General features: G+C 46.6%; 3 protein-coding genes across 3 annotated transcripts; all 3 read right to left on the bottom strand.

Moving 5' to 3' along the window:
• Nucleotides 1-6525: 6525 nt before the first annotated feature.
• Nucleotides 6526-7845, bottom strand: Malapachy_0581 (hypothetical protein; the record flags this gene model as incomplete). Its single annotated transcript, XM_018135097.1, has 1 exon — nt 6526-7845. The coding sequence occupies one exon, from the start codon at nt 7843-7845 to the stop codon at nt 6526-6528; it is 1320 nt and encodes a 439-aa protein (XP_017990465.1).
• Nucleotides 7846-8183: 338 nt separating this feature from the next.
• Nucleotides 8184-9415, bottom strand: Malapachy_0530 (coq2-para-hydroxybenzoate--polyprenyltransferase; the record flags this gene model as incomplete). The annotated part of the gene is made up of 2 exons (XM_018135047.1): nt 8184-9100; nt 9133-9415. The coding sequence occupies 2 exons, from the start codon at nt 9413-9415 to the stop codon at nt 8184-8186; spliced, it is 1200 nt and encodes a 399-aa protein (XP_017990519.1).
• Nucleotides 9416-10743: 1328 nt separating this feature from the next.
• Nucleotides 10744-11184, bottom strand: Malapachy_0547 (ribosomal protein l30; the record flags this gene model as incomplete). Its single annotated transcript, XM_018135063.1, has 1 exon — nt 10744-11184. One exon carries the CDS (start codon nt 11182-11184, stop codon nt 10744-10746), a length of 441 nt encoding a protein of 146 aa, XP_017990632.1.
• Between the last annotated feature and the right edge of the window lie 1656 nt (nt 11185-12840).

The raw sequence follows: 12840 nt of genomic DNA, 5'->3' as shown, positions 1-12840 counted from the left end.
GGCCTTGGTCTGCGCACTATTTTGTGGGAAGAGAACACTAACGATTGGGAAATTGATGAAGTTGGTGTTGACAAGATTAAGGAAAATTACAGGAACATCATCGCAAAGGCTAGCAGCGGTAGCCCAATTGTGTTGTCTCATGAAATTAATGGTGACACGATGCAAATCTTTATGGATATGTTCCCTGAAGTTCAAAAAGGGTTCAAGAATATCGTTCCCATTTCGGCCTGCCAAAACATTACCAAGCCTTACGTCGAGGATATCACTTATCCAAACTTTAGCAACTTCGTGAGTGATAAATTGAATTATCAAGGTCTCCCTACGGCTGATTCAATCGAGACGAATCCTAATGCTATGTACGATTCTAAAAAGGCTGGTTTTGTTAATCCATCGTCGAGCTCAGACTTATCAGAGTCCGTTAAAAGTAACGATAATCAAGAAAGTGAGACTGGTGATTCTGCTAAAGGATCAACTACTAGTCAACCGAGTGCGGCATCTGAAAAGACAAGCTCAGCGGTTAGTTACTCTTCCAATATGGTAATAATGCTAGTGCTTGGGCTTTTTGTCGTGTATACAGTCACACTTTAAGACAAAGGCAAACCTTAACTGGCCTACTGTTGTAAAAAAAAATACATAAATGAATATCTTTTAGAATTAGTTCATAACCTAACGATTAAAAGTATAAACCGACAATAAGAACACTAAAATAAAATAGTGCCTTAACGTTTCCAAATAAAACTGGCATAAAACGATAAGGTCCTGCGCGGAGTCGAACCGCGGCTTAAGGAATTCGTGACCAACTGTCATATTAATCAGAAACCTTCGGACTAACCGTTATCCTACAGGACCAACCGTGCAATTGGGCGCTCAGTCTTAGTATCAAATACCCTGAATGACTATAGCTGTAGCCTAGATGCATGAATCGTGGGAATGCTAACTCGCTCTTGCAATGTGTGAGCTACCACACTCTACACAAAGTGCTCCATTTGCGAATATTACTAAAATGTAAGAAATAGTCTATGAGCCAGTTATTTCCGTTTGTGTGCCAATGTTCGTACTCATAAGAAAGTTCTACCATAACCCTTATAGCTAACTTACTGAACACTTAGTATCAAAACATTTTTACTCCGGCTCAGTTCATAGGGGAATGTGACACGTGTTTATGACTCCATATAAACCAATTAAATTGACATTGTAAGATGCTTTCAACAATAAAAAATTAATAATATATCGACAACGGCACAAAAAGGTCCTGCGCGGAGTCGAACCGCGGCTTAAGGAATTCGTGACCAATTGTCGTATTAATCAGAAACCTTCGGACTAACCGTTATCCTACAGGACCGTTGCTACGAACGGCTGTTAGAGTAATAATATATATGGTATGGGCTTTAGTTTGAATGTAGACTTTCGAATTGACAATCCTTTTTTTACTTTGATATACGATGCCCAGAAATCGCCACAAGTCGCGGCAGGGTAAGTTATATTATATGCATTCGAAACTCACCCTAGATGTTCCAGATAAGGCCAAGACTCGGCCAAGTATTGCGGAGGTTTACAATCGGTTATCTGAAGATGAAGCCAAAGCACAAGCACTAGCGCAGCATGAGCGGGAATTGTATGCCAAACGATGGGCAAATGGTCAACAAATTCTATTTGAGTTCAAGACAAGAAACTTGAGAGACAGAAACACTCAAAGGGGGGATAAAGTAGCACCTCCTGATGATTCATTGCATGAAAGTGACATGGACAATGATCCTGTATTCCAAAAAGAAAGCAGTGTTAGTATTTCTACTTCTCCGCCTTATTCTCCTCCCAAGTCAATTCAACGCTCGAACACATACCCAATGGAATCTTCTATATACCCAAATTTCTCGCCTGCCAGACCTCAGATACAACGGGAAGTCAACATTTCGGATTGGGAGCAACTAGTGGTAGAACCTGAGACGCAATCTCTTGCACAAGATGGTCTAACTATTGATTGGAAAAATGATGACACTATGGCTACAGAACAAAGAGCTACGCAAGAGCCACAAAGTGGTCGTGATTATGCAATACAGGAAGGCGAGCTCTGGAAAATGGTGCGGCTTCTGAAGGAAGTGCTCAAAGAGCCGCCTGCGAAAACCCAGGCAGGAAAGGCATCATGGCATCAAATGGTAAGCTCAATGAAATCTGATGGGCTTGATATGGATGCTTTGATTGAAACCACATCAGCAGACTCCCTTGCAATGGACTTGCGGCTTGAAAAGATCAGTCTTGATGATGCGGAATATGCACAACGCCTCGATCACATTCGCAATCGCCTCGGGTCGTTGGTTACCACTCTACATTCAAGCTATAAAGAAAAACAGAACGATACAAGAGAATTCAAAAAGGTGGTGAATACATATTCCTGGTTTCGATTGTCCAAGGAGTCTGCCAAACGGGTTTTTTACACGATATTTATTTTATTGGCGTGTTCTTTTATGATGCTACGTTGGCTTATGTTTCAAGCTGAATACTTGTTTGAATATTCATACCACGACCTTATTTACGATGATATATTCCCGGTACCTCTTTTGGTCCAAAGGTTTCTATCCCCAACAATTGCTTATAATACTCCATTTTCTTTATAGATAGAAGAATACTGTACATACTGAAAAATGCTAATGCGTGGGAGCCCAAAAAGCACATCGCCCGGATCCATTTCCTGTAGCCATCCGAGCAGGGGTAATGGGATGCATGGCGGTTACAGCCTGAACAGCAGTGATCCAGTCAGGATCGTATAATTGAACTAGACAACGACCATTACAGTCATAAATTTCTGCCGCACGCGACATGTTTCCAATAGAAAAATGAGGTTCTAGGATCGCATTCTTATTCCAACACGCCCTGAACAATGTGACCCATCTGCCAGTCTGATTATTATGCTGGAGAATATTAGGGTTGGATAATAACCCAGTATGGGTCGCTAATTTAAGCCAGCTATCCAGCTTTGATGAACGTTTGCGAACAGTAGAAGAAGAGCTTTTTGTCACTTTCGACTGCAAACTAAGATCCATATGCCACAATGATATAGAATCATCATAACTCACGCCAGCTAGATAGCGTCCATCAGGGCTGAAATCCACAGCTGTGCATGCCATTTTACGTCCGAAAGAGTCGAGCTGTATTTTCTCATACACAGAAGATAGATGGTTTACCTCATCATGCGTGAACTTGGAGGGAGGATGATCCACAACAGGAAGCGACTTCAGCATGCGGGTATCAAATAAACGAATATGCCTGTCATTTGAAGCTGTTGCAATGCAATAATATGCATCAGGATTTACTGACATGCCACCAATCTTAGCCTCACTGACCTGCCATCGAGAGGATACGTTACTTCGTTTATCAACGTGGATTAGACCACCGCGGTGGTCAGATAGCCACAAGTTCGTCTCGCAAAGAAGAGGTGAAGGTATAGTTGTTGCTTGGGCAGCATATGATAAGGGGGTTAGAATATCAAATTCACCCAACGAGATATCCGTAGGGCTAGCCCAGACTTCTGTGCTTAGACACTTGGCTAGATCCAGTTCACGAACTGTACCATCATACGAAGCTGAATAAAGTTTTTGCTGATTTACCGGATCCATACGAAGACAGGCAATGGGGCAACGCCCATGTACCTGAAGTGAATACGATGTGCCGGAAGAGGTAGATGTTGGTTCTTCTTGTTCATTGGAAGACGATGCAAGTGCATCCCATACACCAACCATACCCTCCTGATCCCCTGTGAAAATTAGATCTTTCTCTTGTGTTGGATGGAACAGCATACAATAAATACGCTTTTGACATACGCGTGAATAGCGTTGTAGCTTCATGCTTTGCAATAATAATTCTAATTCAGTCTTGGAAGAACATTCAGAAAAATTAGCAGCAGCATCTCCAGTGAAAAGAGTACTTCTGACATCTTGCATAGTTCCCTCTTCAAAGGTATCTCCCATCATATCACGTAAATTAAGCTCTTCATGCCTGGCTTTTCGCTCCACTTTGGATGTCACCAAAGAAGTAGTGTCTGGGATGCTACCGCTCTCAACATTCTTCTCTGGGTCCAGTTTTATGCCTTTTAGCCTGGCACTAGATCGCTGCGGTAGCACAGGCACTGTTGATTTTGTATTTTGGTTGGGCCTCTTTCGTGGCCTGTCTGTTTGAGCCAAATTGCGCTTAGCTAGCGTATGACCAAGAATGGTGCTGCCCCCTTGTGCTAACCCCAGATCTTTGAGGAGTTGTTCATTTTCGGCTATATTCTTAAGTCGCTCTTGCTCGCTGCCCAGATGTAAGTTATATGTAGGGAAATCAAACGTACTAATCCATATGTGTTGCCTGACTAGACGTGTAGTGGAGAATTGACTTCTATGGAGACTACAAAAGCTGACTCAAGCATTAATCAAATGTGGAGAGCGAGTATATAGATATATAATGGATCTACAAATTCGAAATTTCATTTTACGGGTATAGCTGGTCATCTCCTACCTATATCACGATAAATATAGATAGATAGATATAAAAATAATCGGTGAGGGGTGGTAGAGTAAGAACCCTCTTTCGATGCCAATTCATAGACAAAGGGTTGACTGGCTGGGCAACTGTCTACTTTAAGGCTGAGGTAATGCCATCAACAGAGCACAGAGGAAATACGAGTTCCTGAGCAGCTTTACTGACTCGGCCTGTTAGACATTCCGAAGGTGGTGCGAGACTTTAACTGACACGAGACACGTCGCGAATAGCTCATGGGACGGCGTCGTTGAGAGTGGCCCCGGGTATCAGCACCATCACCGCCAGAATCAAAAAAAATGGCTGGACGATTTTTGTGGGTTTTTATCTTCGGGATCTTTCGTCACACCTTCAGCCAGTACAGTATTTTCATTTGATTGTGGGTCCTCAGAGCTGGGCGAAAGCCTAGACTGCTTGTATGAAGAGGAAGACGTTGTATAAGCAGACTTCATTGTGTTTTGAAAGTTTAGATCCAAGCGAGCATTTTCATCACGGACTGGTACGCCACGAGCAAACGGCCCAATCTTTGGAGGAACATAGGAAGACATATAAGGACCAAGGGATGAGGGTAGATTCGTGGCACCAGGCATCCTGTTAAAGTGGATGGGAGAATACGTCCTAATTTGGTTTAATGATGATGGCATTAGAGCTGGTGAAGACCAAGGCGGGTTTCGAGTATGAGTGAGTGAACCAACCTTGTGACGGTCACCATTGCGGCTTGAGTTCCGTCGAGAGAGGATGTGTGAAGCACGAGAAACAGCAGGTGGGAGTCCAAGCTCACCATCCTCCAGGTCAGAAATTTCATCGCCGCTTTCATCCAGCCCTGTTTGCCAAGGAGAAGGAGCAAACAAGTCAGAGTCATTGCCATCCGAAAGTGAAGAGCCATTGGACCGAGCATCTGAAGAATCTTGCAAGGGTGGGGTGCCTGAGTTCTCGTTCTGACCATCACCAGCAGATACCTGTGAGGAATTTGGCCTCGAGAAGGTAGCTGACTTGTGTGAATGTGAAGCATGGGGCGATGAGGCAGCAGTTAAATGTGGTGACAGTGTCATAGGGTAGCGAAGCTGATTCAATCCTTCATTCACAGGAGAAGAGTCGCAAGGTAGTCGACCCTTCTCGATAGTTGAGGACAAATCATCATTGCGACACTTAGTCGAGCAATAAAGCTTCCCGTTAGGCGCCAAAGCACCACATTTTGTGCAGATGTCATCGGCAATCCAAGACGATTCATTCTCACCCAGAAAAGAGGGCGGGTGTGTAATGGATGAATGGTGCTTCGATCGTGAATGACGCCCCTCTGAAGATGCGTGAAGCCGTTGAGCAGAACCCATAACAACTCGCCGCCCCGCAAGATCGTATAGTGAAACTGTGGCTAGTTGAACGCCAGAACCACGGGAAAGAATAGACAGTCTACCACAAACCTAAGAAAGGATGTGTTTATAACAGACACAGGGGAATATGAGTCGGGGTTATTGTTGACGGTAAAGGATCAAGTGTCCGTTTGTTTCCCAGCCGATTATAATCGATCCGAAGGCTATGTAATTGATTGTTTCATCAGGCGGCTTCTAAATGCCTTGTTTCGACTCACCCGAAGAAATACGCAATAGAGAGCGTCAAAAAATTTTGGGCCGTGCATTTAGAGAGCACGTTGTCAGACAACGTGCGGGTAAAAGAAAACGCCAACCATATTTAAACATGCCCTGCATGAATGTACATAAATATGACGTTATCCCGTCTATCTATGGTGAAGCCGCATGGCTGAGTAAATATTTCTGAATTATGCACAAGAGTAACCTATCGTTCTCAGATCGATAATAAATCTCACATCACAAGGGTCTATTGGTTTGGAGAGACTTTTTCCCCAGAAAAGTCGTAACCTGTACCTGAAACACTCCTGTACGGTGAGGAAGAACCTGCAGGGTCAGAAGATAGATTTAGTGGAAAAGAACGCCGACAGGAAGTTTACCCGTAAGAAAAGAATGTTATAGTTATTATCCCGTAGCTTTACTATTTTTACTGATAGTGGATACGCTTATAACCGCGGCGGCGCTCAGCGAGTTGCTGGGATCGCTCGTCGTCAGAGATATACCGTGTTTCTTTAGGCAAAATATTGCTCAGCTCAGAAAATTTAACATGGCTAGTCCATACATTAATGTCGTTATTAGAGCCATCCTTGGGCTTAAGTCCCTGCCAACGACCCATGATGGTGCCTTGGGGGACACCAGTGATGTTGAGCCAGTTATAGATTTTGGGATCTTGAGCCGATATCACAAACGTGTATGAGCCATTGTTGTTTTGCATAGATTGATAATTGTTGAAGCTTACAATATTGTGTTCTGGGTCAACAGTGAGTAGACCGCCGGTGGTAATGGGCAGTACCCAGTATGTAGCCTTGCCGGTGGTCAGCGTAATGACCAATGCTTCATCATCCTGCAACTTGAAGCTAGTGAAAGAGAAGGCCTGTGATGTGAGGGTCCCGAGAGTGGTGGAAATAGAAGGGGGCAGCAAGTTATTGCGAGGCTGGCTCAGTGTCTTGAAGTCTAGTGCACCATAACCGTAAAAGAATGCAGACTCTTTCAAGTTTTCGCCGGCATCCCAGATAATCGAAGCATTGGTTCTGGGGAAGAAAGGTTTAGGATTACCCTCGACCTCAACAGTGAGCTCATCAGGTGTTTCCTTTTCCCAGTTACCAATATTGTGACGGATAAATAGTTGCTTAGCCATGAAGTTACTTTTAATATGATTTGGACTCTTTGAGTCCTTGTTGCTGATCGTGATTTCATACGAGCCATCGTCATTCACCTCTAAATTCCGTCCGTAGATAGCAGATACTGTGTTTTGGGAGTTGGGGTTACTAATAAGAGAAAACGAGGAATCAGCTGTGCCATTGCCGAAACGACGACCCTTCAGCTTGTAGCTGTATTTTCCGTCAATAGGCACGATACGATAAATGCAGTCTGGGTTATCGTACGAGTAGCGGCCACCAGGTACGGAAAGACCAAACCAGTCATGAGGGCGAGCAGCCGTGTCTGTCCAGTAAACCTTCGGGTCTGTTGGATCGCCATTGACGGCTTTCTGAACAGAGCTGAAAACAAGCTCGTCCATGGCTTGGTCTAATTGTTCATTCATTTCCTTGTTCATGACCATACCGTATTTCTTCAGTGCATTTGTGTACTGCGTGCGGGCTTCTTGTTTGTGAGGCTCAAAAGACGAGTCCTTGGCCAGTGCCATAGAGAGCAAATCAAGCTCCCTTTGGTCATTCGTGGCCAGCGGATTCCGAGCTAGCACATGTGCAGCGCTGAAAACTGCAGCAGCAGTGTACCACAAAAACATGGATAGGTATGAGGAACTTTATCATAGGATGTGTGCCCTTAAGTACATCCGGTCCTTCCCAGAGCGGCCCAAGCTTTGATGTTTTGCGAATAACGTTGACCCAATAAAATTGATTGGTGCGTGGATCTGTTCGCCCAGTGTAAAAAAAATACCTGCGTATATTGTGCATGCCAAAACAGGGTAGACGCACACGAAACCAATCGTTTCATCATCTTCGTCACGCAAATAGAACACCTTGGCACGACTTCGTTCCATACGTTGTCTTCTCGCAAGCAAAGCGAGGATAGTTTACAGTTCCATAATTATTTTAATGACTGGCCAATGCCAAATATAATTATTTACTTGTAACTGACTTCCTGAGTTTCTGACTTTTGCTTGGACCATTGATAAAGGTAGTCGGCTGCAAGTCCAAGGAACATAATCAAGCCAACGGTACTGTTACTGCAGAATTTGGCCCAGCAGTCAGCGCGGCTATTGAGATTGACAGTACGGATCTGCCATGCAATGTGCGCTGCAGTAGCAAGCCAAGAAGCAACAAAAAACGGGTGTCCCTCAGTAAGCGTGAGCTGGAGCCATTCCTGTAGCGAAAGTGTTTGCCCCTCAGCAGTAGTAAAAGAAGGAAAGATGGGCGACTGTGTTTGGACGGAATATGCGATCAGGGCTAGCCAGAGAGCAGAGAGAGCGACAAGCGCAGGTTTGGTTCCTTCGTCCCCAAATAAGAGGGCAGCAGATCCGACGCCTGTAGCGCGGTCATCAACTTTATCCTGGTGGGCATAAATGGTGTCATATGCCACACCCCATGTCACTGTACTGGCGTACAATGGTAGTACAGCAGGCCAGTAGCAAGCACCTGCCACAGCAGACCAGCCGAGCATAGAACCCCAAGTAAACGAGATACCCATCCCGATTTGAGGAAGGTTTGTAATCCTCTTCATAAGAGGATACGCGAAGACGGGTCCAAGAGCTAGAGTTCCAAGAATGATACTGTACGTGTTGAGTTGTACGAGTACAGCGAGGCCAGCAGCAAGCTGTAATCCAAGGAAGGCCGTGGCCTGACCGTATGAAACTTGGCCTGAGGCAATTGGACGTGACTTGGTCCTATCCACCTTGGCATCGATTTTGGCATCCCACATGTCATTGATAGTGCATCCAGCACCACGCATGATAAGAGATCCTACTCCAAACAGTGCGAGATTGGTAAGCCATACCGAAGGGTGCGCATGTGTAAATTGCGACGCCATTGTGATAGACCATGCTGGTAAAGTTAGCCGCTGTTATCAGACATACCGCAGGGCCAGAACAGGAGGTAGGTCCCGATGGGACGGCTAAGGCGCATCAGATCCATGTACGGACGCAAGCTGAACGGAGGCTTAGCAGGCTTTGACGCCTTGTTTTCAAGGGAGTTAGTTGAATAAGACCGGCGCTTCATTTGGCGTATCAGAAAGCTGGATGAACTAGTGACGAGCGATTTCCCTGGCTGTATGTTCACTTGGGTTGCATGGCGGAGTGAAAAGTGATGCAGAGGGTGCCGCATATCAAGTATGTTTGGCATGGTTCGGCGTAGCATCATAGTGACGGGCACTGTTGATGTAAACAGGCTACGACCTAATTGAAGCCAAGACACCCAAAATTGCCCAATTTGCGGGACATTCCGGTTCTCCACTAGACTTGGCTAACAAGTACGCTACTGAGCTTCATGCACGTTGTTCATTTGATACAGGGGTTATGTACATCGCTACAAATCAATCGATCCATCGTAATCAACATCACATAGGGAACAAAAGGAGAGAGTCATAACAGGCACACAGACACCAGAAACCAGGGAGTTGAGAGAATAGTTTTCACCGTCTCCATAGCTGCTAGGGGCGGGATGCACGGTTAAGCAGCAGCACCTCAATGTTGAGAGGGCATATCTTTAAAGTTGGTGGGGTTGGGGGCTCGTCATCATCATTTCATCGTCGGATACCAAATCCTCGAGAACAGCATCAAACCACTGTTCCTCTAAGGTGTCTTCTTGACTAGAGACCGCCTCCGTCTTCGCAGCAGACGAAACATCATGAATCGATCGCGTCTTACGAAGTACAGGCGATGAAGGCCCTGGTAGGGAATGTCGGAGTTTCGACCCGTCTACCGGAGACTTGGGGACATCTGTCGAGAAAAGTCGAATTGATTTTGGCGATACCGGCGACGATGCATCCTGCGTCTCCACTGTGGCTATCAGCGCATTACGCTGAAGTACCAGTCGGCGCAATGAGTCACTGTTATAGCCGTTGGACTGAGATGGTGCACGGCGCACGGACTGTGCAAGTACATCTCGTACTGAGCTTTGTAACGTTTTGGGTAGAAGCGCCATATGTAAAGTGTTGGATTATCCAGGAGTATCTGTGCGTATATATGGTGGGGGATAAGGGTGTCGGGTAAGGGGCACAGAAGGGGGTAAGAGGGGAGTCACAACAGTTTGTGTACAATCACCCAAGTGGTACCACTAAAAGACGTGCTTGTCCAAGGCTAGTACACGTCACAGAAGTGTGGCGACAACCAATGCAATGCACACCGTGTTATGACTGGTGTGGCGGGAATTTTCGCGAATCATCGGCAAGGATTGCTAAAATCTGATCAAATCGGGTCCAACCCCAGACACCGCGTCACATGTCACACCGCCAGCCAGTTCCCCTATTGCATCAATGCACACTTTGATTGTATGATATATCTACGAATATCATACGCAAATATCATCCTGTACGCACTTAGATGACGACATTTATCATAGTGCAATAGATCTCTACCTTAAATGACGGAGTGAGTCATTTCATCGCCAACTATGACGAGCTATGAATACAGTGTAAGAGGGGGTATATTAAGCCAAGAGCAAGTAAACATGGAAGCAGAGCCCACGCCTCACGCATTGGTCTTACGGAGTTCTTGATCACGCGTCTCGTCAATCAAGTTGCCCACAATTTTGAAGCCTCGCGGTGCCTTGCGAGAGATGCGGCCTGCATCTACCACTTCCCCATTGGCATTCACCCAGATTGGCGAGGCCGACTCATCCCCTGCAGGCTGAAGAAGACGGACATTTTCCACATGCACCAGCTCCTTCACTGCCAAGATCATACCAGCCGTAGTGGGTGTCTGCCGGTGAAACACGCTTTGTAAGCGCTTATGCAGGCCCAATGCTTCAACAATACGACTCGTGCGCTCAGGCAGACCAATCGTAGAGCGCCGGAGCGTGATGCGATAGTGGGTGGTGGGTCCCTGGCCCTGCGACGAAGAAGCCGTAGAGTAGGACCGAAGTGAGCGAGTCAACGCCCCACGGATCAAGCGAGATGAGGATCCCAACATCATTTCTGTCACAACGTGTTAGCAACGTCCAATGCATATGTTTCGCCGAACGCTCGTCTACATCGGCAGCCTTTGCTGACAAGTGTCAGGAACCACTAGTCTCGGCCTTGCGACACAGGGTATGTACAGCTCTCGACTGTAGCCATGGAACTGCATAGCATCACGCCACGCATCAAAGAGTGTGTCATGGACGACTCATGACCATAAACGTGTCTCTCAATCCACAGACTCAACGCCCGAGAGCGGAATCCACGGAGAAAGACTATGCAGCAGACAGCCACAGGAATGCACGCACAATTGCCTGTGCACTGACGACGGCTCTTCCTAAGCTCTCATGGTTGCATGTGAAACACGCTCATCACGTAGGAGCGTTCGGCGAAACTGGCTCCAACGTACTTCTGAATATTGTAGAGAAAAAGGTATATGTATTCACTGTCTAGTTAGCTTACTGTACACAAGTTGAAGGCGACAATCCCCCTCAGACTTCCAAGGAAGGTCTGGGGCCCTCATTAGACCAGAGCCGGCTGCAATCCCAACCGGATCCAAGCGATTCGCGTACTACCACTGCCACTAGAACTCCATAAAGGAGGGTTCGTACTAGTGACTCTCGATGAGATGGATAAGTACCAATGAATCTCTCCGGCAGGAGAGCCAAATGCTCCAACCCATAGCGGGTTGCGTGGGCCTTAGAGTGGAAACTGCGAATTTTGGCTGGATACCAAGAGTATCATCGTCGGGGGATATCTTGTCGACCAATCGATCAATACGAACCTACACTAGGATGCCTGTATGTGTCAGTTTCTGTCACCAAAGTCATAAGAAAAGAGGGAGAGAGGAGTATCAGACAAAAAGGTGCTGGCATGCACCAAGAAACGAATGCCTGTAGCAAACAGGCTCCTTGTATTCTCGGCATAGTCGAATAGGCCGGGGAAAGGAATATGTATACATCTTTTGGAGGGAGGGGGAAAGGGGAGAGATACTTACCAGGTAGGCAAACGCTGTCTAGTGGTGGATCACGGGTAAGATGCAGAGAATCTCTTTTCCTTCCATTTTTTTTTGTAGCGCGGCCGTTTTGCTGGCCGTTCCCACTCGGCCGAGCTCCCTGCCGGCCGCCTGGCTAACGTGCCTTCCTCGCGCAGCGCCAGTGCGTATTTGCATAGCAAGGGCCTCGATTGTGAGCAGTAGCTTGCTTTTCGGGCGGTGTGCGGATCGCGCTACCGCGACACTATGAGCGCCTCTTCGTCTGTGATTGATTTAACAGGCGACTCACCCCCACTTCGCCCGCAGCCCGAGCCCCCTCGAACAAGGTCATCACCTTTCTCTTCTGATTGGGAAGAAGTCCGTCATGTCCGTCCGACTCACCTTGATGAAATTGCATTGTCAGACGATGGAGATGACGACGTGTCCATTGTAAGCGTCACGTTTGGCTCGCCTCGGGGGCGACGAGCTCATCGACGTCGTCTTCGGCCTAGAGTGTCGTCTTCTGTTGACTGGGGCATGGCCACCGAGGCGCCACCTGGCCAAGTAATCCATGAAGGGATCCCACCTGGCCCATATACCCGGCATACATCTATACCATCCGCTGTGCAGCGTATGGAGCTCATGGAACGTCTTGAAATGCTTGCGTCACGATACGTGGCACGGACCCATGCGGCG

Source organism: Malassezia pachydermatis (genome assembly GCF_001278385.1).
Source record: "Malassezia pachydermatis strain CBS 1879 chromosome Unknown scaffold8, whole genome shotgun sequence".
In the NCBI taxonomy this organism is placed as follows: Eukaryota; Fungi; Basidiomycota; class Malasseziomycetes; order Malasseziales; family Malasseziaceae; genus Malassezia; species Malassezia pachydermatis.
The sequence above is the reverse complement of the archived record's forward strand: the minus strand, read 5'-3'. Positions and strand labels throughout refer to the sequence as shown.